General features: G+C 52.4%; 1 protein-coding gene across 1 annotated transcript in view; it reads left to right on the forward strand.

Moving 5' to 3' along the window:
* The window catches only part of FGF18 (fibroblast growth factor 18), a 33,236-nt gene extending 20,447 nt beyond the window's left edge, over positions 1-12,789 (forward strand). Inside the window, exons 4-5 of the mRNA XM_040444874.1 lie at positions 5,257-5,363; positions 11,646-12,789. Of these exons, the coding sequence (XP_040300808.1) occupies positions 5,257-5,363; positions 11,646-11,912 (374 nt within the window). The 3' untranslated portion in view covers positions 11,913-12,789. The remainder of the gene's footprint in view (positions 1-5,256; positions 5,364-11,645) is intronic.
* Positions 12,790-21,082: the final 8,293 nt, after the last annotated feature.

Consider the following 21,082-nt stretch of genomic DNA (forward strand, 5'->3'; position numbering starts at 1 on the left):
ACGTGGCCTGCAAACCTCCTTGGGGGACTTTAGGAGAAGGGGACTTTGGGAGAAAGGCTGTGTGTGTGTGTGTGTGTGTGTGTGTGTGTGTGTGTGGACAGTGATGTGGAGACATCTCCAGAAAGCATCTTTCTCCCCACCCCTTCCTGTCGACCTGGTCCACCTTCAGAAGGGAGGAAGGGAAGACTGATTTGCTATGACCTCCCAGTGCCTTTTGTGGCAAGGACATTTCCTCTCTGGAGGACACCTGGACAGTGGCCAGCATGCAGTCGGCACTGGAACCGTAGCGGTGAGCCAGCTGCTGGTCACCTCATGCAAGGTCCAGGTGGCTCCTGGCTCCCGTACTGCTCTTGCAGGTCTTGTGGGGTTTTAGCCTGAGGCTGGGGAAAAAGAAATCCCCATTTCCAGCTTTGTTCTCTCGGGTTTCCTCTCTTTGGTTCCTGTCTCCTGTGTCTCTCTTTGTACTGTGTTTCTCTCTGGTTTCTGGCTGCCTCTCTGTGTCTTTCCCTGCTGTTTCCTACCCTTCAAGCCCAAAGTCTTCCAAGTGAGGCCCTGGATCACATGTTGGGAGGCCCCGCTAGGGAATCACACTGGAATCAATCAATCAGTCAGTCAACGTCACTTCCCTTTTCTCCACCATGGCTGCTCTGCGTGATGTCTGTCGCATTCTGCCTACCTCTGAATCTCTCGTCTGCCTCAGACTACCTCTGGAGTGACTCTGCCAGTGTCATGGGTGTTTTTTTATAGAAAGGGCTCTGTGGGCATCTCTACCTATAGCCCTCTGCCTCAAGAAAGTGAGGTCAAAGCAAAGAGCTTCCCTGGCTTGGTTTACTCACCCACTGCCCCAGGAAAGGAACGGCTGCAGAGGAAGGGTAAAGCGAGGGGTGGACAGGGCGAGACCAAGATTTGTGAGTTAGCCTGCCTGGGTTGTACCTCCGTCACTGTGTAACCTTGGCACTCAGTTTTCTCACCTGTAATATGGGGATGAGGATAACAGTTCTAACCTCGGGAGATTATTGTGAGGATATTGTAAGTGAGAGGATGCATAGAGGGGAATGAGAACAGTGGCCACGACATTATAAGCTCCAAATAAATGATACTTTCTAGAAGGGCGGAACTGAAAGCCAGTGACTCGGAGGTCACTAGGCCTGGCCCAGAGAGGAAGAGGGTTTTTCCCTTTGTCACACGGCGAGTCTCCTGAGCCTGGGGGGACGGGTGGGTGGGAGCTCCGGGTTCTAGCGAGAGCAGGAGTAGTACTGGAGGACACCAGTGGGGAGCAGCGTGGCCAAGGGTGTTGACTGTGGCGTCACACTGGCTCCCAGCATCTGCGCCGCTTTGACCAGCTGTGTGCCTTTGGGCAAGTCCCTTCACCTCCCTTCACCTTGCTTTCTTTAACCCTTAAATAGTATTACTCATATCTACTTCACAAAGCCATTTATGCATTTACTAAAATTTACTCGTTGGTCATTTACTACAGGCCAAGTTTGGGCTAGGGGCTAGAAATCACAGTGGTGAATAAGACAGATAAGCCCTTGCTCTGGTGGAGCTTACCTTCCGGTAAATAGAGACAGACAATTGTCTTAGCAACTAAGACAATTTGGAGAAGAGCTCTAAGGAAAATGGAGCAGGGGGTGGGTAGAGCTGGACTGGGGAGGGTGGTATGACATTGGACCGTGTGGCCAGGAAAGGCCTCTCTCAGGGGGTGACATTTGAGTGGCAACCTAAGAGAAGAGAAGCTGCTGTGGGAAGATCCAGGTAGAGGGAACAGCAAGTGCAAAGGCCCTGAGGTGGGAGTGTGCTTGGTATGTCAGAGAGGAATAGCAAGGAGGCTTGCTGACTGGAGGGCTGTGAGTGAGGTTGGGATGTAGGAATGGTCAGCAGGGGCCAGAGCATGTGTCCCATATGGGTCCCCATGAAGAGGCTGGATTTTCAGCAAGTTGGAGATCACTTAGGAGGCCTCTAGCAGGGACGAGAGAGAATTAATTTTATATTTTTAAAGGATCTCTCTGGCAGAGGGAGGAGGCTGTTGAGTTGTGCAGTCTGGAGGGGATGCCTGGAGAGGAGGTCTGATGAGTGGAGCCAGATAAAGTTCCAGACTCCTCCTGCCTGGCCTGGTACAGGCCTCAAGAATGGAACTGAGCCCAGAAGAAGTCTTTAGCTCCTGAGAGCTGCATGTTGGGGGCTTGGGTCATGAGAAGGGGGAGCGTGATGCTGAGGACGAGGTAGGCTCTAGAGCAAACCTGGCCTGGGTGGGTGGGGTCTCTCTCTCCATCTGTCTCTCTTTCTCTCTCTCTTTCTGAGAATTGCTGCCGCTATTACTCCCCACAGACTTTACATAATTCTGGCCCAGCTCCCTCCTCATTATGTCATGCGCTGAGTGGAGTCTAGGTCACTGCAAGGCTTGCTGTGGTCGGGGAGAACAGACTGCTGGCTCCCTGGCATGGCATCTGGAGCAGACCTTCCCCAGGCTGGGGTGGGGGTAGCGAGGTTTGTGGGGGTGGAGGTGCAGCCCAGCTCCAGCCCTAGGCCTTTGGGACAGCTCAGGCAAAGGCCGGGGCTTCCTGTGCTGGGCTGTGGCTTATGAGCACTGGGGGTTGGGGGGGCAGGGAACTACATCTCCCCAGAGTTAGGGGCCCTCCCCTGGAGCCCAGGCCCCATCAGAAAGTCAGGTAGACCTGCTGAGTTGCTCCTTTGAACCTCAGTTTCCTAAACTGTAAAATGGGGACAGAGACACCCCAGCTCGTGGTGATGTGTGACTTCAGTGGGCTCATGTGGGAGCAAGAACGGTAGGAAATGTTCTGAGGATGGAGGTCTAGGCACATGCGGGGAGAGGGGCAGACAGAGAGGTCTGGGGTTGCCTTGGGGTTGCCTGGGCTGCGGTCCTGGGGCCTAATCCCCTTCCTACATGCTGCCTCCCATTTCTACCCCTCTTCAAGGCTCTGCCCCAATCCGGGAGAGAATCAGAATAGGCTTGACCCCACCCCCCACCCCCCACCCCCCACCTTGCACAGGTAAGGAGACTGAGACTCAGAGGGGGCTGTGACTTACTCAGGGTCACACAGCCCAGCATGGCAATGATCAGACCCCATAAGTCCCAGCCCAAGGCATTTCCTGATGCACTCACTTCTCAGTGTGAGATGCCTGCTACCCCGGAGGACGCTGAAGAAGTTCAGGTCAGAGGGCGTGCCTGGGGAGGCAAGTCTGGCTCTATTCTGCCCTTTTACACACATCTGATTTTTTCCCACTATGGTGCACGCGCATGCGTTTGTGTGTGTGTGTGTGTGTGTGTGTGTGTGTGTGTGTGTGTGTGTTAGAGGAAAACAGTTTTGTTTTGCAGTTATTAAGAAACGTAAACAATAGTTACTTGCCTTACCTGGCTTCTGAGTACAAGGGACTAAGCCCTTTCTGCCTTCATGTTGTGGAATCCTCACAATAACTTTTGAAGATTAGGGTTGATTATACCCATTTTACAGATGAGGAAACTGAGGCCCAGGGTCATAGAGTTGGCAAGTGGGGCCAGGGATTTATACCCAGCTCTGTCCATTCCAAAGCTCTCGCCTTTCCCTTAACATGTGCTGGCTTCTTTAGAAGCTCCTGGGATTGGAGACCCTCTTGAACCCCCACAACCTCCATCCTGTGTGGGGCAGATGCAGAAAGCAGGCCCCGGGCTGCTCTGATGTTTGACCCTGGGTTCCCAGGGAGAGTTATAGGGAGTTTGAATTAAAGGGGAGCAGGGAGGATGCAGGGCTCATAACCCCCTATCTCACTGTTGCTTAATGTTCTCCATTCAGTGTTTACTAGGGATGGGGGAAGGTGGAGAGAAGAATGTGCCTCCCGCTCCCTCCCTGTTTCTAGAATTACTGAATTCTTGTTAGATCTTTAAATTTTATGTAAATTCTTCTTATTTTCCTTGGAAAGGTGGGGTATCATATTTTAATTAGTAGTGGTGTCAAAGGAGGGCTAGATTAATTATTGGAAATCCTGAGTTCCAGATGGTTTTAATTTTCACAGCAGGGCACCAGGGTATATATTTTTAAATTTTTTTATTAAAATCATACCTAGTGTATTTTAGGGGCACTGAGGTACACTCTTTGTGGCTCCAAAGATGCCGTATTTAGGGCTATGATTTTTGTTATGGAGAAGTAAGTCCCTTGTCACTGAAATTAAAAGTTTGCGGGTGAGGGAGGGGCAGGTGCCGGGAAGCAAAGGCTCAGAGATGGGAGGGTGAGAATTAAGTTGGGGGGGGGGTCATAGGCAAAGAAGGCAGCAGTGGGAGGAGATGCTGGGGAGGGAATCAGGCACAGGAATTCAAGTCCAGAGAGGAGAGAGAGCTCAGAGAGGGTACATGGCCTACCAAAGTCACACAGCACCTTACTGGTGAGAGAATATGAACTGACAGAGGGACAGAGAGGGGTCTGGACACAGCTTGCCTATTCAAGGGACAGTCACCCTTTGATCATTGGATGTTCTTTCTCAGTCAGGGCTTGGGGCATTAGCTCTGGACACCCCTCTCCTGAGGGAGGCTCTGTGGAGAATGGATGGTTTAGTGTGGGGTCTCCTACTCCAGATCAGGGGATAGCTACTGGGTCCTGATTGGGACTTCTGGGCTCCTGGAAGTTAGCCACCTTTCAGCCTTGGTGGCCTTGACTAAAGAAAGTAGAATATCCTGAAGAGAGCCTTCATTTCCCAGGGGCCTTGAACCTCCCCTCCCTGGACCTTCCCCACTTCAAGTGGCAAAAGTGTGGAGTGGGGAGGGTACACTAGCAGGGGTTCTAGATGTTTGCCCTGGGGGAAGGGGCCTTTGACCTAAATTTTGGGGGAGGTAGCTTGATGTCCCCCAAGGCAGTGTGCGTGAGTACCCGTGCAAACTCGCCTGCGTTTGTCTGTCCCCTCGTTCCAGAGACTGCTACTTCTCTGAGGTTATTCATGTGGCTGTCTGTCCTGTTTTGGGGAACAGAGGTGAGGGGCTGGTGAGGGTGGGTGATGAGGGGAGAAGGGCACACTGGTGTTTAGCCGCAAGGGGCAGAACAACCCTCCAGCTGGAGCCATCTAGGTGCCGAGTGGCGTCGACAGAGGCTGGGGGTAGAGAACAAATGATGGACAGTCTCATGTGTCCAAGGGGCAGGGCGCTCCAATGAGACCTGTTAGATGCCTCCCTCATGCCTGATGTTGGAGCAGTGAGGGTCCAAGGACAGGGTCAGGGATCTTTGCCCCTGGTAAAAAAAATGTGTCTCGTTCTCCTTCTGCCTTTCGAAGCCCAGCTCCTAGTGGAGACAGACACCTTCGGTAGTCAAGTCCGGATCAAGGGCAAGGAGACGGAATTCTACCTGTGTATGAACCGGAAAGGCAAGCTCGTGGGGAAGGTGAGTGATGGTCTGGGATTCCCTGGGTGTTATCTCCCTGGCATCCCTGGGTAGCTGGCACGGGGTGCTGGGGGCCCTGTCAGCCCCAAAGGGAAAACGGCGGGGGGTGGGGGGGAATATGTGTGTGTATGAGATTCCAGCTGTACCCTCTTCCTTTAGCCCCTTCTCTGCCACCCTATCATAGCCTACCAGGCAAAGGTACCCACGGCTAGGACTTTGGGAAGCACGTAGGGTCCTGATCCCTCCTGCTGGGTGTAGACTTCGAGGGGTTTTGGGGGCTCCCTGCCTACATGCACCTGCTGTCTAGGAACAGGGATGCGGCTGGCCTTCCCTTCCCTTCCCTTCCCTTCCCTCCCCTCCCCTCCCCTCCCCTCCCTATTCCTTTTCTCTTTTCTTTCCTCTTTCCCCAATTCCTGTAATAACACATAGTTTCGTTTCCCTGAGACCTCCAACTCTTCCCCTCTTCCCCTTCTTCCCCTCCTCCACACCCTAGTGGCTGGGGAGAGTGTCACAGGCCAGAGTATTGTTGCTTATTATTTCTTAATAATAACAGGACCAAAAGCTTCTGTTAATTGAGCACCTACTTTCTGCCAGGCACTGTGCAAAAAATACTCCCAAATAATCCCACGAGGGCCGTACCACTACCATCCTCACTTCGCAGATGAGAAAGCCGAGGCTTGGCCCCCGCCCAGGCACTTGTCCCGGGTCCCACACTACAGCTGGGCGGGGATTCAAAGCCCAGCTTGGAAGGCAGAGGTTCCAGCCGCACTGCCCACACCGACTGAAGCCGCTCGCTCACCGAGCACAATAATAGTAATCGGCCGAGCGCGGCCCCGGGACGCCCGGGAGTGGTTTTAATTAGTGATTCACTTTCCGCGTCCCAGGGCGGCCGGCAGGCCGGCCGGCCGGCGAGGGGATCGGGGCAGGGGCGGGCCGGGCGCCGGGTCCCCTGGCCTGGCCGTGCGTTTCCTGTGGCGGCGCTGCCCGGCCCCGCGTCAGGCGCTTTGTTCTCCTGCCCGCCCGGGCCGCCTCCCAGGCCCAACCTGCCCGCGGCTGGACGCTCGGCTTCCTTTGCTCGCGGCTTCCAGGAGGGGCGCGCGGCAGCCCGCCGTGCCCGGTGCCCGCGCCCCCGCCCCCCCCCCCCATCCCGTCTGCGCGCTTCCCGGCAGCTTGACCCCAGGAGGGCCGTGCTGGGGTCAAAAGAGCAGCCCCGCTCCCCGCCGCCGGCCGCCCACCGCCCACCGCCCGCCTGCCCGCCCGCCGGCTGGCCGCTGAGTCACCGCTTCCACAGGAGCCGGCTCCGATTTCCTGCCCCCTCGCCCTCTCTCCCGTCATTAATATTGGGGACGGTTCAGCTGGCGCTGGCTCTGCCGGCTCGGCGCAGCCCAGGGAGGGCCCCCTCCTTCCCGCCCCCCGCCTCGCGGCAGCTCCCCCATCCCCGTACAGGCGTCTGTCTTCTGGGCTGGCCCAGAGCCTGCCCCCCAAATCCACCTGCCCCAGGATGGCCCTGGGCAGGCCCCCTGTTGGCCTCTGCCTAGCTCAGCTCCCCTTACTGCCTCTCGCCCCCGGGGCAAAAAGCCACAGGCTCTTGGGGTGCTGTTCCATCACAGCCTCCTAGGCAGTCAGGGGCTAAGGTCCTGGGGTTACCCCTCCGTCCTTCACTGCTGCCACTGCCTCTGTTCTGACCTCATACTTTGCCCCAGCTGCCCTAGGGCTGCTAGCCTCAGGCTTTTGCCTTTGCTCACTAACCACGTTCCGCTTTCTAAAACGCACCCCCTGTCCTCCACCCCAACTCCTGTCAAAACCCATCCCTGGGTCCGCACCATCTACCATCTACCAGAGAAAGGCCACACTCTCTGGGGAGACACACAGACACACAAGGCCCTGGGAGGGGGGGGTCTCCCTGGCCTCACAGCCCTGCCACCCATCCTCACATTCTTAAGCCACAGACACATAACACTGCGAACTGCCACTCCCGTGGACGGGACCTTCCGGCTGTGTACAAGCCATTCCCTCTGCCCAGGTTGCCCTTCCCTCTGTCTGTCTGCCCCGAGTCCTGCTCAGCCTTCAACAGCTTCTTACTTCCCTGGCCCCTCGTACAGCACACCCACCCTGGAGCCCACAGTCCCTCACACAGTCCTCCATCACCTATTGCTAACCTGAGTTGTCACGTTTGTCTGTGTGCCTACACCTCCCAGTTAGATTGAGAGCTCACTGAGGGCTGATTCTGGGTCCAGCCATCCATGCTCTGTGTACCTGGCCTCTCAGAAGCACCCACCAAAGAAGTAGAAAAATAGTTCATGCTTTCCGAGGTTGGTCTTAACCTACCGCCAGAATTATTCACGTCAGGCCGGGGAGTCAAGTGCCCTAACTGCTGAGCCTCAGTGTTCTCCTCTGTAAAATGGCAGTGATCATGCTGGCATTTACTGGCACTTGTTAAATATTCCTTCCCTTTCCCTTTGAAGCCAGGCCATGACGTTACTCCCTCGCCTGTGGGAAGGAGGACCTTTGTGGCCTCAGCTTAGGCTCTGGCTCCTTTGGAGTGGCCTAACAGGATAGCTTTCTTGGGTGGTCTTGGCCGTGGGTGCCAACCTTGCACGTCTTTGGCCCTGGTAGGGCACGTGCGTTGAGCCCCCAACAGAGACCATTCAGATGTTCTGGACCCCGGCTGTAGCTTCTCTGTTGTAACAATCACACACCAAGGCTCTGCGCTGAGCCCCTGCGTGCTCAGGCAGCCCCTTTTCTTCTTGTCACCTTTCTGGACCCCACAACCATCCCACTCCTGGGAAGGAGTACACCCTTTCATTCCATAAACAGTTGCTAAGTATGAAGCACTGTGTGCCAGGCATTCCCCCCACCTCCCCGTCTCTGACTATTCAACCCAATCCCCTGTGTGATCCCTGGTGAACCCTCTTTGGGCTGAGGCAACATATGGCCCCAGACCTTTCAGGGCAGAGGGGTACCCTGCCCACCACCCCATCTTTGTGAGGACTGTTTCATTTGTAGATGACTGAAACCCAACTCAAAAGGCCTTAAGCGAAAAAGGAATTCTTTTGGCTGACAAAACTTAAAATGTCCAGGGGGTAGTTGTAGCTTCAAGTTAGACTGGATCTAGGGGCCAAATGATGTCATTAGGATTCGGTCTTCAGATCAAATAGAAGGAATGGGACTCCGGTTTGGAAAGGAGGAGGTTGGAGGTAGTGGGCAGGGAGAGATGCTCAAATTCTACTTAATCACCGAGGTCCTGGGATGGGATATTCACTCACTCCGTAAATACTGATGATCTACCTTGCCCGAACCAATTGAGTCAGCATTTTTGGGGGCGAAGCCCAAGCACGGGTTTTTGTTTTTGTGTTTGTTTTTAAAAAACCTTTGCAGGCAATAAGCAGGACCTTGGAGGTAGTCGGGAGCAGAGGTGAGGGTCAAGCCCAGGTGCAGCCTGCCATTTAACTTCATATCTGCTATGTCTGAGTTCATGGGGGGAACTTATGACCGTCACTGGCACCATGGCTCCTCCCAAGGAGCTCCTGAGGTCTCGGGTGCTGGGAATTTGGGCTCTCATAAGTAACCCCAAACCTGTACAAGCACATGTGCTAGCTCCTTGCACATCCGAGACCTTGCTTCATGCTGATGGTGGCTGTGTGGGCCCTGGGGAGGTGAGGTGCCTTGATAGTGGGTGCCCGCTCTTCCATACCCTTTCTCCTCACGGACCTCTCCGGAACTGGACAGAGGAGAAATGAGCTGCAGTGGCAAATGCAGGTTAAAAGCCGGCTCTGCCTCTTACAAGCCCCATGACCTTGGGCAAGCCATTTTACCCTTTTCTTCTCGCGGAGAGAGAGTCTACCTCAGCAAGTCGAGAGGATTAAATGAAATAATGCATGTGGAAATGTCTGGCCTATAATTGACAATCGATAAAAGTTGAAGGAATGAGTGAATGAATGAGGAGGGAGACCAAGTAGGTCTGGCCCTCTGCTCGCTGTGTCCCCTTCTCAGCACATCCCCCAGGAGGGCCTCTCACGGCTCATGACTGACTGTCTCTGGGACATCAGTGAGGGGTCTGGGACGCAAAGGCTACTTTCTTTTAGAGGAAAGCCCTTTGGTGAGTCTATCCCAGAACCCTTCATTCGTTCGACCACAAATGCTCTGGGTGCCCGGACCTGTGCTGAGCCCTGCGGGCAGCTGACAAGTGGTCTTGACCTGCTCAAGCTCTTGGGCTAGTGAGGAGGCAGGCAGATATGGAATTGCTCTGTTGGGGCGCAGGAGGAGGAATGGGTGCCAAGGGAAGAAGATGGAGTACGTGAATCCACTCAAACCGGATGCTTGAATGGAGTCTTAAAGGAAGAAGAGGAAATGCCCAGGGAGATAGAAGGCAGTGAAGGAAAGCTTCCTGGAGGAAGTGGTTACTGAGCCGAACCTTGGAGGACGAAAGCAGTCTTCCAGGCAGTGGCAGGCATTCTGTGATGGGGAAACAGCACGGTAGAGGCTTTGCTCAGTTTGCTGTCACTGTTCCATGGAGACTGGCCAAAGGACCTGGGCCCAGGTTGGATAGGCAGCTTCCAGAATTATCCATGGGGGGCCCAGAGACCACTCCCGTCTACCTTGCACATAAGCCCCACTTCCCTCACAAGAGTTCCTCACTGCCCAGCCCCACCCCGTGCTGCCCGACACGCACTGTCTTCTGGGTCCTACATGTCTTCCGGCCCCACCCCCTGCCCGTTCCGCAGCCTCCTCGAAGGATCTCATCCTCCAGACAATGTTTTCTTACCCTGCCTGTCCCTTTCTGCAAAGTTCAGCACTTTGTCTGCAGGGCCTGAGCCTGCCCTCCACTCAAAGGTGAACGTTCCTGGAAGCTCCAGCCTGTTTTCCACTTCAAACAAAAGGCTGGAACTCGCACCTCAGTCTCCACGCACGGCCAGACCGCTGGGCTTCCAACTTGGCGGGGCATCCGTCCGTAACGAGGAGTGGGCCCGGCCTAAATTTGGAGATGTTAGTTGGAAACTCAAGTGCTGCTAATTCAGGCCTTCCAACTCTGTGCACTTCCCACTCCTCTACATGGACCAGTCCGGCCGTCTCGGGGAGGAGGTTCAAAGCCCTGCCTCCCACCATCCTTTGTCCAGAGCCGATCCAGGGAGGGAGGCCAGAACCATCTGAACCACCTGCTTTTCAGAAATAGTTTAGCAAGTTCCTGCTGTGTATGAGGCTCATTTATAAGCGTCATTCCTCACATTTCTGTGACGCAGGGGTCGCCGTCCCAGTTTGGTAAGATGAGGAATCCGAGGTCTAGAGAGTGGAATTAACTAGCCTGAGGTCACGTGAGGAAGCGTTCGAGTCGATTCAACTTCTGACTCCTTTCCTGGCATCCCTTGTCTCCTGGGCAGTTCACACATCTGCTCGGGAGCCTGCAGTCTCAGAACCAAGGGCATAGGCTTCGGCGTTTGGCCATGTAAAAACTCGTATTTTTGGAGGTCCCCACCCCTCTTCACACCAAACACTTAAAAGGCACCATATCCCATATTAAATGGAATTGAAATTTAACTATATGGCAGTGGGGTTGAGTGGCAGTGCAGTAGTTGACTTTATATCGGGTTTTGTGCACATCTGCGGGGACTCTTTCTGTTGCAAGTGACAGAACATAATCTCAACTACTTTAAAGGAGATGAGACATTATTGGCCCACATCACAGTGAGGTAATGAGCTGCAGCTGCTGCTTGGTCCAGAGCCCAAAGGATGTGACCAGAACTTGATTTCTCTCATTCTCTTCGTCTTGGCTTCACTTTCTCTGTGTTGGCTTTGTTGTCAGATGGCGTTTCTCCTCATGGTGGTAAAATGGCTGCCTTTGCTTCAGCCTCACATTTTCCTCATGTTTAAATCAGCCTATGTGTTTGGGGATTGCTTATACAGGGGTCTTTAGGAACATTCTGATTGGATGGCTCATACCACATGCCCAGCTCTGCCCCAGTCACAGGAATGTTTTATTGGCCAGGTCTGGGTCTCATGTACTAGCAGAGTTGAGGTGGGAGCCCTTGGCTGTAGGGTAGAGAGTGGGGAAGGGCTGGATTCCTGAATGACGAGGGAATCTATTACCTAATTGGCTGGCAGGGAAGAAGGCAGGGGCCAACATGACAACTCCACTCCACAGACCAAGGAAGTGAAGTTGCTCAGGTCAGGCCCTCTCTACGCTATTGCGCCAACCCTCAGTCACCTGTCTGTACCCGGGCCACACAGCCTGCCCCTCACACCCACCCTCCCTGTCTCACCTCCTTCTTCTCTTGCCTCCTCCAGCCCGATGGCACCAGCAAGGAGTGTGTGTTCATTGAGAAGGTCCTGGAGAACAACTACACAGCCCTGATGTCCGCCAAATACTCTGGCTGGTACGTGGGCTTCACCAAGAAGGGGCGGCCACGGAAGGGTCCCAAGACCCGGGAGAACCAGCAGGACGTGCACTTCATGAAGCGCTACCCCAAGGGACAGGCAGAGCTGCAGAAGCCCTTCAAGTACACCACGGTGACCAAGAGGTCCCGGCGGATCCGCCCCACGCACCCAGGCTAGGCTGGCCCCACCGCAGCCCCCCAGGCTGCCCCCAGGCCCACACTCACACTCACAGAGAACTGCATCAGAGGAATATTTTTACATGAAAAATTAGGAAGAAGCTCTATTTTTGTACATTGTGTTTAAAAGAAGACAAAAACTGAACCAAAACTCTTGGGGGGAGGGGGAGCGATAAGGATTTTATTGTTGACTTGAAACCCCCTGTCTATGACAAAAGACTCACGAGAAGGGACTGTTGTCAACGCACAGGTGCTTGTCTCTCTCTAGGAACCGACAACTCTAAACTTGTCCCCAGAGGAGGATTTGAATGAGGAAAACGACACTCTGAGAAACCAAAGTCCTTTTTCCCAAAGGTTCTGAAAGCAAAGAACAAAACAAAAACAAAAACAAAAACAAAACAAAACAAAACAAAAAAAAAGAAAAAAAAGAAAAAAGAGAAAAACAAAGAGAAAGTAGTACCCACCCCCAAACTCCCCTTCTTCTCCAATCCCCCGTCCCTGTCCCAATCTCCAACAAAAATCGCTCTCTGGTTTGCAGTCATTTATTTATTGTCCGCTGCAAGCTGTCCCGAGACACCGCGCAGGGAAGGCGTGCCCCTCGGGAATTCTCGGCGCCTCGACCTCCGACCTCCGACGACAGACGGCCTCGTCCAATCAAGTGACCCTGCATTGCTCGCAGTTCTGGAGGATGCTGCTATCGACCTTCCGTGACTCACGTGACCTAGTACACCAATGATAAGGGAATATTTTAAAACCAGCTATATTATATATATTATATATATATAAGCTATTTATTTCACCTCTCTGTATATTGCAGTTTCATGAACCAAGTATTACTGCCTCAACAATTAAAAACAATCGACAAATTATTTAAAAAACCATGAGGTGAGTGGTGGCAGGTGGGGCGAGGGGAGGCGTGCAGAGCTCAGGCAGGGTGGCCTGTTTGTGTTTCATTCTTCTTGGTGTTTGCGCTGAGAGCTGGGGCCTCACTCATTCATTCACTGATTCACTCCCTGCCCCCCCCCCCCCCCCCCCCCCCAACTCCCCTCTGCTTCCACCCCACCATGCTCCCATGCACTGTTCTAGGCCCTGGGAATGCAGCCTCAGACAAAGAGATCTTTACTTCTGGAAATCCTTGCCTTCAGAGAGATTACATTCCAAGGAGTCACCAGTCATAGGGTCACATACATTTGCTCGGCACCTCCTGTGTTATTCTGTGTACTGGGCATGTATCAAAGAACATACCAGAAAAATTCCAGCCTGCAGGGAACGTCACGTATTCACCGATTCATTGCTTCATTCATTCATTTATTGATGGAACCACTTATTCAACCTATATTTATTAAGGCCTTACCAAGTGCCAGGGACTGTTTTAGGTACTGGCGATTCACCAAAGACCGAAACAGACGAAAAATCATGGAGCTTGCAGTCTAGGGGTTATTGCTTGAGTCATTTGTGCAGCCCGTATCTGGATTCTGCCAGAAACAGGCTGAGGAGGGAGCGGGGCCCTGTTCTGCATCTGGTGGCAGTGGGGTCAGAGGGCCCAGGTCCACTCTGAAGACCTTAGGTTCTCATGTGCTGGAATGTAAGGAGTCTGTCTGCCTCTAAAACTTTCTTCTAGGTCTTCTTCCCCAGGGCCTGGCCAGGAGGTAGGCAAGAGGCCGGGTTGGTCTTGGGGTAGGAAGCAGATCGGGCAGGAGGTTGACTGAAGAGGAAGATGCCTTCTGTGGGGTCCTGCTGCTGTCACCTGCCTCCCTTGAAACCTTCTCCTGCCAAAACTGTCCAGAAGTCCCCAGTGAGGCCCTACAGACAGGAAGGAAAGGGGGGGTGGGAGCATCTTGGTAAAGGACTCCTGGCTGGATCGGGGCTTGGCTTCTGAACTGTGTGCTCCCTCGGCAACACACCTCAGAGCTTGGGTCAAGCACATCTCCCGGTTCTGTCCTTCCTCCCTGCATTATCAAGGTCCCTCCCCATCCCTGGGCTCTGTCCTGCGTGTCACAGCACATTTCCTTAGGATTTTATGAAGCCCTTTCAGGTGCACCATCTCATTGTAACCTCAGGACAACCTGCGAGGAAGATACTATCATTATACCCATTTTTTAGAAACATTTAGCAGCTTCCCCAAGGTCACAGAATAAGAAAGTTCTGGGGCTGGTGTCCAAATCCTACACTCTCCAGGATTGCAGTAGCGGCCACCTGGTGAATGCCTACTGTGTTTCAGATGCCCTGCTGGGTATTTTACATACCCTGCCTGGGCATCCACCATACATCCCGGTGTGGGACATGGGTACTCTTGACTGAGGTCCAGAGAGACCATCAATGTGTTCAAGGACTCAGTGAGTGGGTGACTGAGCCTGAGACACCTGGTGATAATAACCGTGATGGTAGTTGTCATTTATTGAGCACCTACTATGTGTCGGTTCCTTTCACACTGTTATTTAGTTTAAACAATAACCCTATGAGATGGGTGTGCACTATCTTTTGCACCGGAAGTTCCAGATAAGTGAAATGACCTGCCCAAAGCGATTCAAGGTAGAAAATCATGGAGTCAGCATTCAATCAATCATTTATTTATTCATCCAAGAAATGTGTTTAGTTTACTCTGTGCCAGATGCTGTTCCAAGGGCTAGAGATAGAGCCCCTGCCCTCATGGAGCTTACATTCCATTGGGGAAAATCGACAATAAACCAAATAGATACAAATATGTCAGATAGAGGTAAATCATAAAATAGGGAACAATAAAATGGGGTGAGGGGATAGAGGGGGATGGGGATGCTATTTTAGATAGAGTGCTCAGGGAAGGCCTCTGGAGTGGGGGGTACAGGCAGACACTGAAGGGAAGAGCATTCTGGGCAGAGGAAAGAGAGTGCTAAGGCCTGGAGGCCTGTCATGAAATAAGGAGGGGCCAGGGGGGTAGGGCATAGTGAATGGGGGAGAAGACAGCGTATTGGAGAGGGCCAGACCACGACTTGGCTTTTTTTTTTTTTTTTTAAGTTTATTTGAGAGAGAGAGAGAGAGAGAGAGAGAGTGAGAGAGCATGAGCGGAGGTGGGCAGAGAGAGAGAGGAGAGAGAGGATTCCAAGCAGGCTCTGAGCTGTCAACGCAGAGCCCGAGGCGGGCCTTGAACCCACAAACCGTGAGATCGTGACCTGAGCCCAAATCAAGACTGTGCCTGTCGTTAACATATTTCGCATTGCTCAGGCACTGAGCACTCGGGAGCTCCCTGACACGGGCTTTTATCCAGAGTGAGATGGGGGACCACATGTGGCATACCTTACACTGTGAAGGGACTGCTCCGGCTACTCTGTGAAGGAGGGTGGCAGTTCCCAGGCTGGGCTTGCCTGATGCCCTAACCTGGGCTCTCACCGCTACCCTGGGTCACCTTCTGCTGCTGGTTCTGCCCACCCCCTTACAGGCCGCAGGTGTCTCCCCCACCCAACACCCTGCCTTTGCTCCACCTCCCGGAACAATGGGGCCAGTGGTTCTTTTCTTTTCCTGCCCCTCCAGCGGGGAAGGTGTGGGCCCAGCCTCGCTTTCCTCTAGACGGAGCTTTCTGGATATATCCGGAGCAAATGCGACATATGTTAACGACAGGCACAGTGGACTGGTGGGAAGATTTCCCAACACGGATGAGGTCGGAGGATGTTCACTTGATGGAGGAGCCGAGTGTTTCCACGGTCCCGCTGAGTAGGGAGCCTTTTCAGAGCACCTATTATGTACCAAGCACAATCTTACTGCATCTACCCAACAGTCTTTGAGGTGGGCATTTTTAGCCTTATTTTATAGAGCAGGGTCAGAGAAGTGGAGTCACTTGCCTGAAGTCACACAGATAGTTCATGATGGAGCTGGGATGTGAACCCAGGTCTGTCTGGTTGCTAGAACTTGGAGCTCCTGGCACCTGTCCAGGGTTTCCGTCTTTGCCCGCCTCCCGCCTCCCCACTCCTGTCTCGGTGTCCATCATCTCCCAAACCACCAGAGGGAGGGGGCAGATATACACCACATTCCCAGGCCCCTGATGACAGCTCCTCTCCTACTCCCCTGGATCCTTTCCAGGATGTCAGCGTCACAGAGGGTACAGGGATCTGGGACCTATGGCCCCTGAGTTTATTTTCAGCTTGGCCCTTTGCCAGCTATGTGACCTTGAGTAGTATCCCTCATCAATCCAATTGTTTTCACCTTGCAGGGCCAATGTACTGTTCAAAAGAGACAGCAGAGCAAAGAGTTGTGGATTATTCCTGCCCAGTAAGAGCCAGGAGGCACCCATGCAGGTGTTTCACCCGCAGCCTTCTCTCTCCATTTCCCTTCAACCCCGTTGCTTTAGAGAGGAAGCAATCAGGACACAGGGAGATCGACTTGCTCCAGCACACCCAGCGAGTTCATGACAGAGCCCATTAGATGACTAATGGATAGTGATGGTAGTGATTAATAAACACGATGGAATATGGCAAAGGGAGATGAGTGGGGGCTCTTCTAGGGAGGTCGAGGGCCAGTTCAGTGGCCAGTCTGGTCCCTCTTAGCATCCTTCCCAAATCTGCTTCTCTGACCCAAGGAAGCAGAGGGCGGGGAGGAGAAGGCTGAGGTTTCTTGGTCCCAGACCCTACCCCTCTGTTCTTCACCCCATCGGGGTACCATGTGACCCAAGTGCCAGAAGTGAGGAAAGATGGAGCTTTGCCCTAGCACTTCACAGGGTCAGCATGCAAGCAAAGTGGGACTGGCCCCCAAAAGGGAGAGAAGTGGGTTTGAGAATGAGAGTGCTCTCTCTACCTGCCCCACCTTTGGCCATTGTTTGCATTCAGTCTTCCCCCTCTATGGCCACCCATCCCCCCACTGGCCTAGGAGAGGAAAGTGATGTTTATTGGGCATCTGATCTAGATGGACTCATGATCCTAGCACTCTGCACCCACCCTGTTCGGGATGGTTCCCGGTGCACAGTGAGCTCTTGGTACCCTAGCTATTACTGTGACTTCATTTGACTGGTACAAGAACTTGGCAAGATAAGTGTCAGGAGGCCTATTTCGTAGATGGGGAAACTGAGGCCTATAAAAGAATGTGATTGGCCCCAGGTCCCTGGGTAAAAAGTGACAGAGGTGAGATTTGAACCCAGGTTTCCCTGTTCCCACTTTCCACTTTGCCTTCCTCCCTTCGTTGGGGGTGGAGAGGGCAAAAAAGCCCCAAAACGCGGAGCAAGGGAAATAAAGTGGCCTTCCTGTGTGGGTGGGGAGGGCATGACAACCAGGAGAGGCTGTATCTGGGGGTGTTCCTGCCAAACCAGGTGAGCCTGGGCAGGGGGAGGCTGTGAAGCCCCAGGCTGAGTGCAGGAAGTTGGGGTGGAGATGCCCTCCTGGCTGCCTGCACAGCTGGAGCCTAATCAGACCGGGCTGGGATGCCCGGGGCTTGAAAGCCTCATAAACTTGGGCAGAACCCTCCCTCCCCAGGCACAGGATTGGGGCTTCCAAAGAAACAATAGTGAATTAGGTGTGAAAGATGTGACGGCTGCTCCCCAACTATGCAATTAGGTAGTGGGTCTGTTACAAACATTAGGGGGGGAGTTGGGACCAGATGTCGGTGAGGCTCACCCTCGCTGTCCTGTCCCAGAACTGCCTGGCCTCCTGGCTGAGGTTTCCAGCTCTGGAAAGCAGGAAAGGCGGCAGGTAGCCCTGGGGGTGTGGCCCCCTGCAGAGCAGGCCAGTGCTTAATCAGACATTCCTCCCCTCCTTGGGGTAGCTACTTAGACCTAATTAGCACTTGCTAGAATTTCTGCCCACCTCCTCTGCTTGCGGAAGAAGCCACTCTTTCAATGTTCCGGCCTCCCAGGCTGACCACTCCGTAGCTGCCAGACTGTGGGTCACCCACTGGGTCAGAGGCCCAGGCTGATTTTAAAAGACTGTCACAGACTGAAGTCTTGTTTGCCTGCCCCACGCAGGACTAATTGTCATCTACTGGGCACCAGCTGTGTGCAGGCACTTTACCCCCTCTTACTTCTCACCCCAATTGCCTGAGACAGCTATTTTTATCTGCTTCCTACCAATGAGGAAACGGAGGCTCAGAGAAGGGAAGTCACCTGCTCAAGGCCATCTGACTTCCCAAATCCTGCACGTGACTATTATTGTGCCCCAAAGCAGCCCCCTGAGGAGTTAGTGTCACCTTGGTTTACATAAGGATAGAGGATCAGAGAAATGACCTATTCAAAGTCACACGGTTACTAAGTAGTGAAGCCAGGATTTGAAGCTAGGTCTGTTGTTTTCTAGTGTCTTACCTCTCCATTCCTCCCAACCCTCTATTTCTGTCCCTGTGTTATTCTGGATTCTTTTGGTTACGAGTGACAGAAACACATGAAAACTGACTGAAGCCGATAAAAAAATGTATTGGCCTGTGTAACAGAAATGTGTACAGGCATCGGGCTTCAGGCAAAGCTGGATCCAAGCGTGTCTCTCTCTGCCTTCTTCTGGGTTGGTTTCATTCTCAGGAGGGCTTCCCTGTAGTTCCAAGCTCATATCTTACTGGCTTAATAACTTTAGAGGAAAGAAAACATATCTTTCCCAAAGGCTCCAGTACAAGTCCCGGGGCTGACTCTCATTGGATCAGTTCTCTCTCCTGCATATCTTTGAATCAATCACTGCGATCAGGGGGACAGATTAGTTTAAGTGACCAGGTGTACGTCATGCACCGGCCCCTGGAGCTGGAGTGAGGGAGGCATGGGCCAGTCCACCCAACTAACTATAAGCTCTGTAAGTCAAAGAAGGGGTGGTTTCCCAAAGGAATATGGAAGTGTTCTTACCAGAAGCCAAGGGACAAAAGCGAGACAAATATGTTGCAATGCTTCCCCACTTGGGTGTGCCTCAGAGTCCCAAGAGGACTTGCTCACATACAGATTGCTGAGCCTCACCCCTGCAGGTTCTGCTTCAGTAGGTTTGGGGTAGGCTCAAGAATTTGCAAGTTCCCAGGGGATGCTGATGCTGCTGGCCTGGGATTTTTAAGGACCACTGGTTTACCCCTTTCCTTTGCCTTCATTCTCCCCACTGTCACCATATGCTATGTATTCTCATTCAGGAGTTCAGACTGGGGACCCGTACACTCCAGGCTATGCGAGGGCTTTCCAAGAGGTCCATGGGTACAATCATCTTGTGGGAATCAACGTACAGATGTTCAACTTTCCTGAGTGCTTTCCCCCGAATTGTTCTACTGGAGAATGCTTCTGTGGTCGGCAGGCTCCCCCGCTCACCACCCTTTCTACAAAGTCCCTCCTCTACTTTAGAGTAGAAGGTACATGTCAGTTAAGTGTCTGACTCTTGATCTCAGCTCAGGTCATGATCTCAGGGTTCATGACTTTGAGCCCCGCATCAGGCTCTGTGCTAATGGTATGGAGCTTGGGATTCTGTCTCTCCTTCTCTCTGCCCCTCCCCTGCTTGTGCTCTTTCTCTCTCAAAATAAATAAATAAACTAAAAAAAAAAAGAAAAAGAAAAAGAAAAAGAAAAAGAAAGAAGAAAGAAAGAAAGAAAGAAAGAAGAAAGAAAGAGAGAAAAGAAAGTGCACGTCTTACCCTGCCTGCATCTCACTGTGGGCATTGCCTGGAGTGTAGGGAAGCCCAGATCATGGAATAAAGGGATGAGAGTGTGGGGAGCTCCCTTTGGTCGTAGTGCCATGAATCTGTGGGAAGTCTTCATGCTCTCCCCTGCCTTAATACTGGTCTATTTTGTAACAGGGCAAATTGTGGATTTCGTTTTGGATCATGGTGGTTTATTCTGAGTTCAGGTATATTGCACAGCAAGATGTATTGGCGATTTTTCTTTTTTTTTTTCCAACTTTTTTTTTTTTTTTTTTTGGGGGGGGCCAGGGGGGACCAGGGCATAAAGGGGGGAGGGGCAGAGAGGGAGACACAGAATCGGAAACAGGCTCCAGGCTCTGAGCCATCAGCCCAGAGCCTGACGCGGGGCTCGAACTCACAGACCGCAAGATCGTGACCTGGCTGAAGTCGGACGCTTAACCGACTACGCCACCCAGGCGCCCCGGCGATTTTTCTTTAATTACTTTGCCTCCTTTATTCCGCAAATGTTGTTCTGGAATTCACTCACAACTAAGGAGTGTTGGTAATGGAAGTAACTTATTCAGGGGATACAAACTCATAGATAATTTCCATCTGTCCATCTATCTGTCCGCCTGTCTATCTATTCACCCATCCGTCCACCTATCTGCCTATTTATCTATCTATCTACTGAACCATCTTAGAATGACAACATTCATAATTTGGAAAAAGCAGCCTGGGAAATACAAGTGTAGACCAAGTGCATCCCTACTGTGTTGCCGCTATTCTCAGTGATGAGAAAGAGCCTCGTGCTTCTTATCCATCCTTTCCTTGGTCCATGTCTCTGTGGAGTATTTTTGCCCAACTTCAAATAGGAATAGGTGAAATGTTCCAAACTTACTTCCTACAGGTCATATTTGAGTAAAATATCTTGTCTCAGATGGAAGTTAGTGTTTCATATATTCTTGAACACTTGTTCAGACCGGTAGGAGAAATATTTTCATTTAACTTTTGCGGAAAGATTACTGGCTACCGTAAATCCACGTTTATGTTTTCCTTGGGTGTAAATCTCTTATTTGCTGTCGCTTGTTCATTTGTTCATTCTCAGTGCATTTTTATTAAATGTAGATGAATTTAGTTGTGCGTGGCATGGATTCTACCAAAAAGATCTAGTTTTCAAAATTACTTAAGGGGCTTATGAGTAAAAAAAATGTGGAGACCCCATTCTAGACCAATCCATGCATCTGTACGCTCTGCACCCATGCACAGACAGTGCAGTCTCAATCTGGAAACACTGGCTTGCTTGCCTATTTTCTGCAGCTGTGAGCACAGAGGTGCCACAACATAGTCCCTTGCAGGTGCCCCGAGAGATAGCCCTTGGGGAGCTCCCAGCTGGATGCTGCGAACAGGTGGACTATAACTCAGCAAGACAAGAGCGTATAGGTGGAGGCCCAGATGTCTTGGATGCACAGAGGACGAGGGGATGAACTGGGTAAGGGCAGTTCAATCTGCTCTGACAATCTGAAATGAGGTTTAACTGCAAAACAGGGAAGGGCAGCTCAGCAGAAGGAAGAGCAGTGCAAAGGCAGAGAGGAACAAAAACCCAGCAAAGTGTGGCAGAAGGTGGGAAACGTGAGGCCGCGTGGTG

Source organism: Herpailurus yagouaroundi, unplaced genomic scaffold (assembly GCF_014898765.1).
Source record: "Herpailurus yagouaroundi ecotype Mexico unplaced genomic scaffold, PumYag 29, whole genome shotgun sequence".
Classification (NCBI taxonomy): domain Eukaryota; kingdom Metazoa; phylum Chordata; class Mammalia; order Carnivora; family Felidae; genus Herpailurus; species Herpailurus yagouaroundi.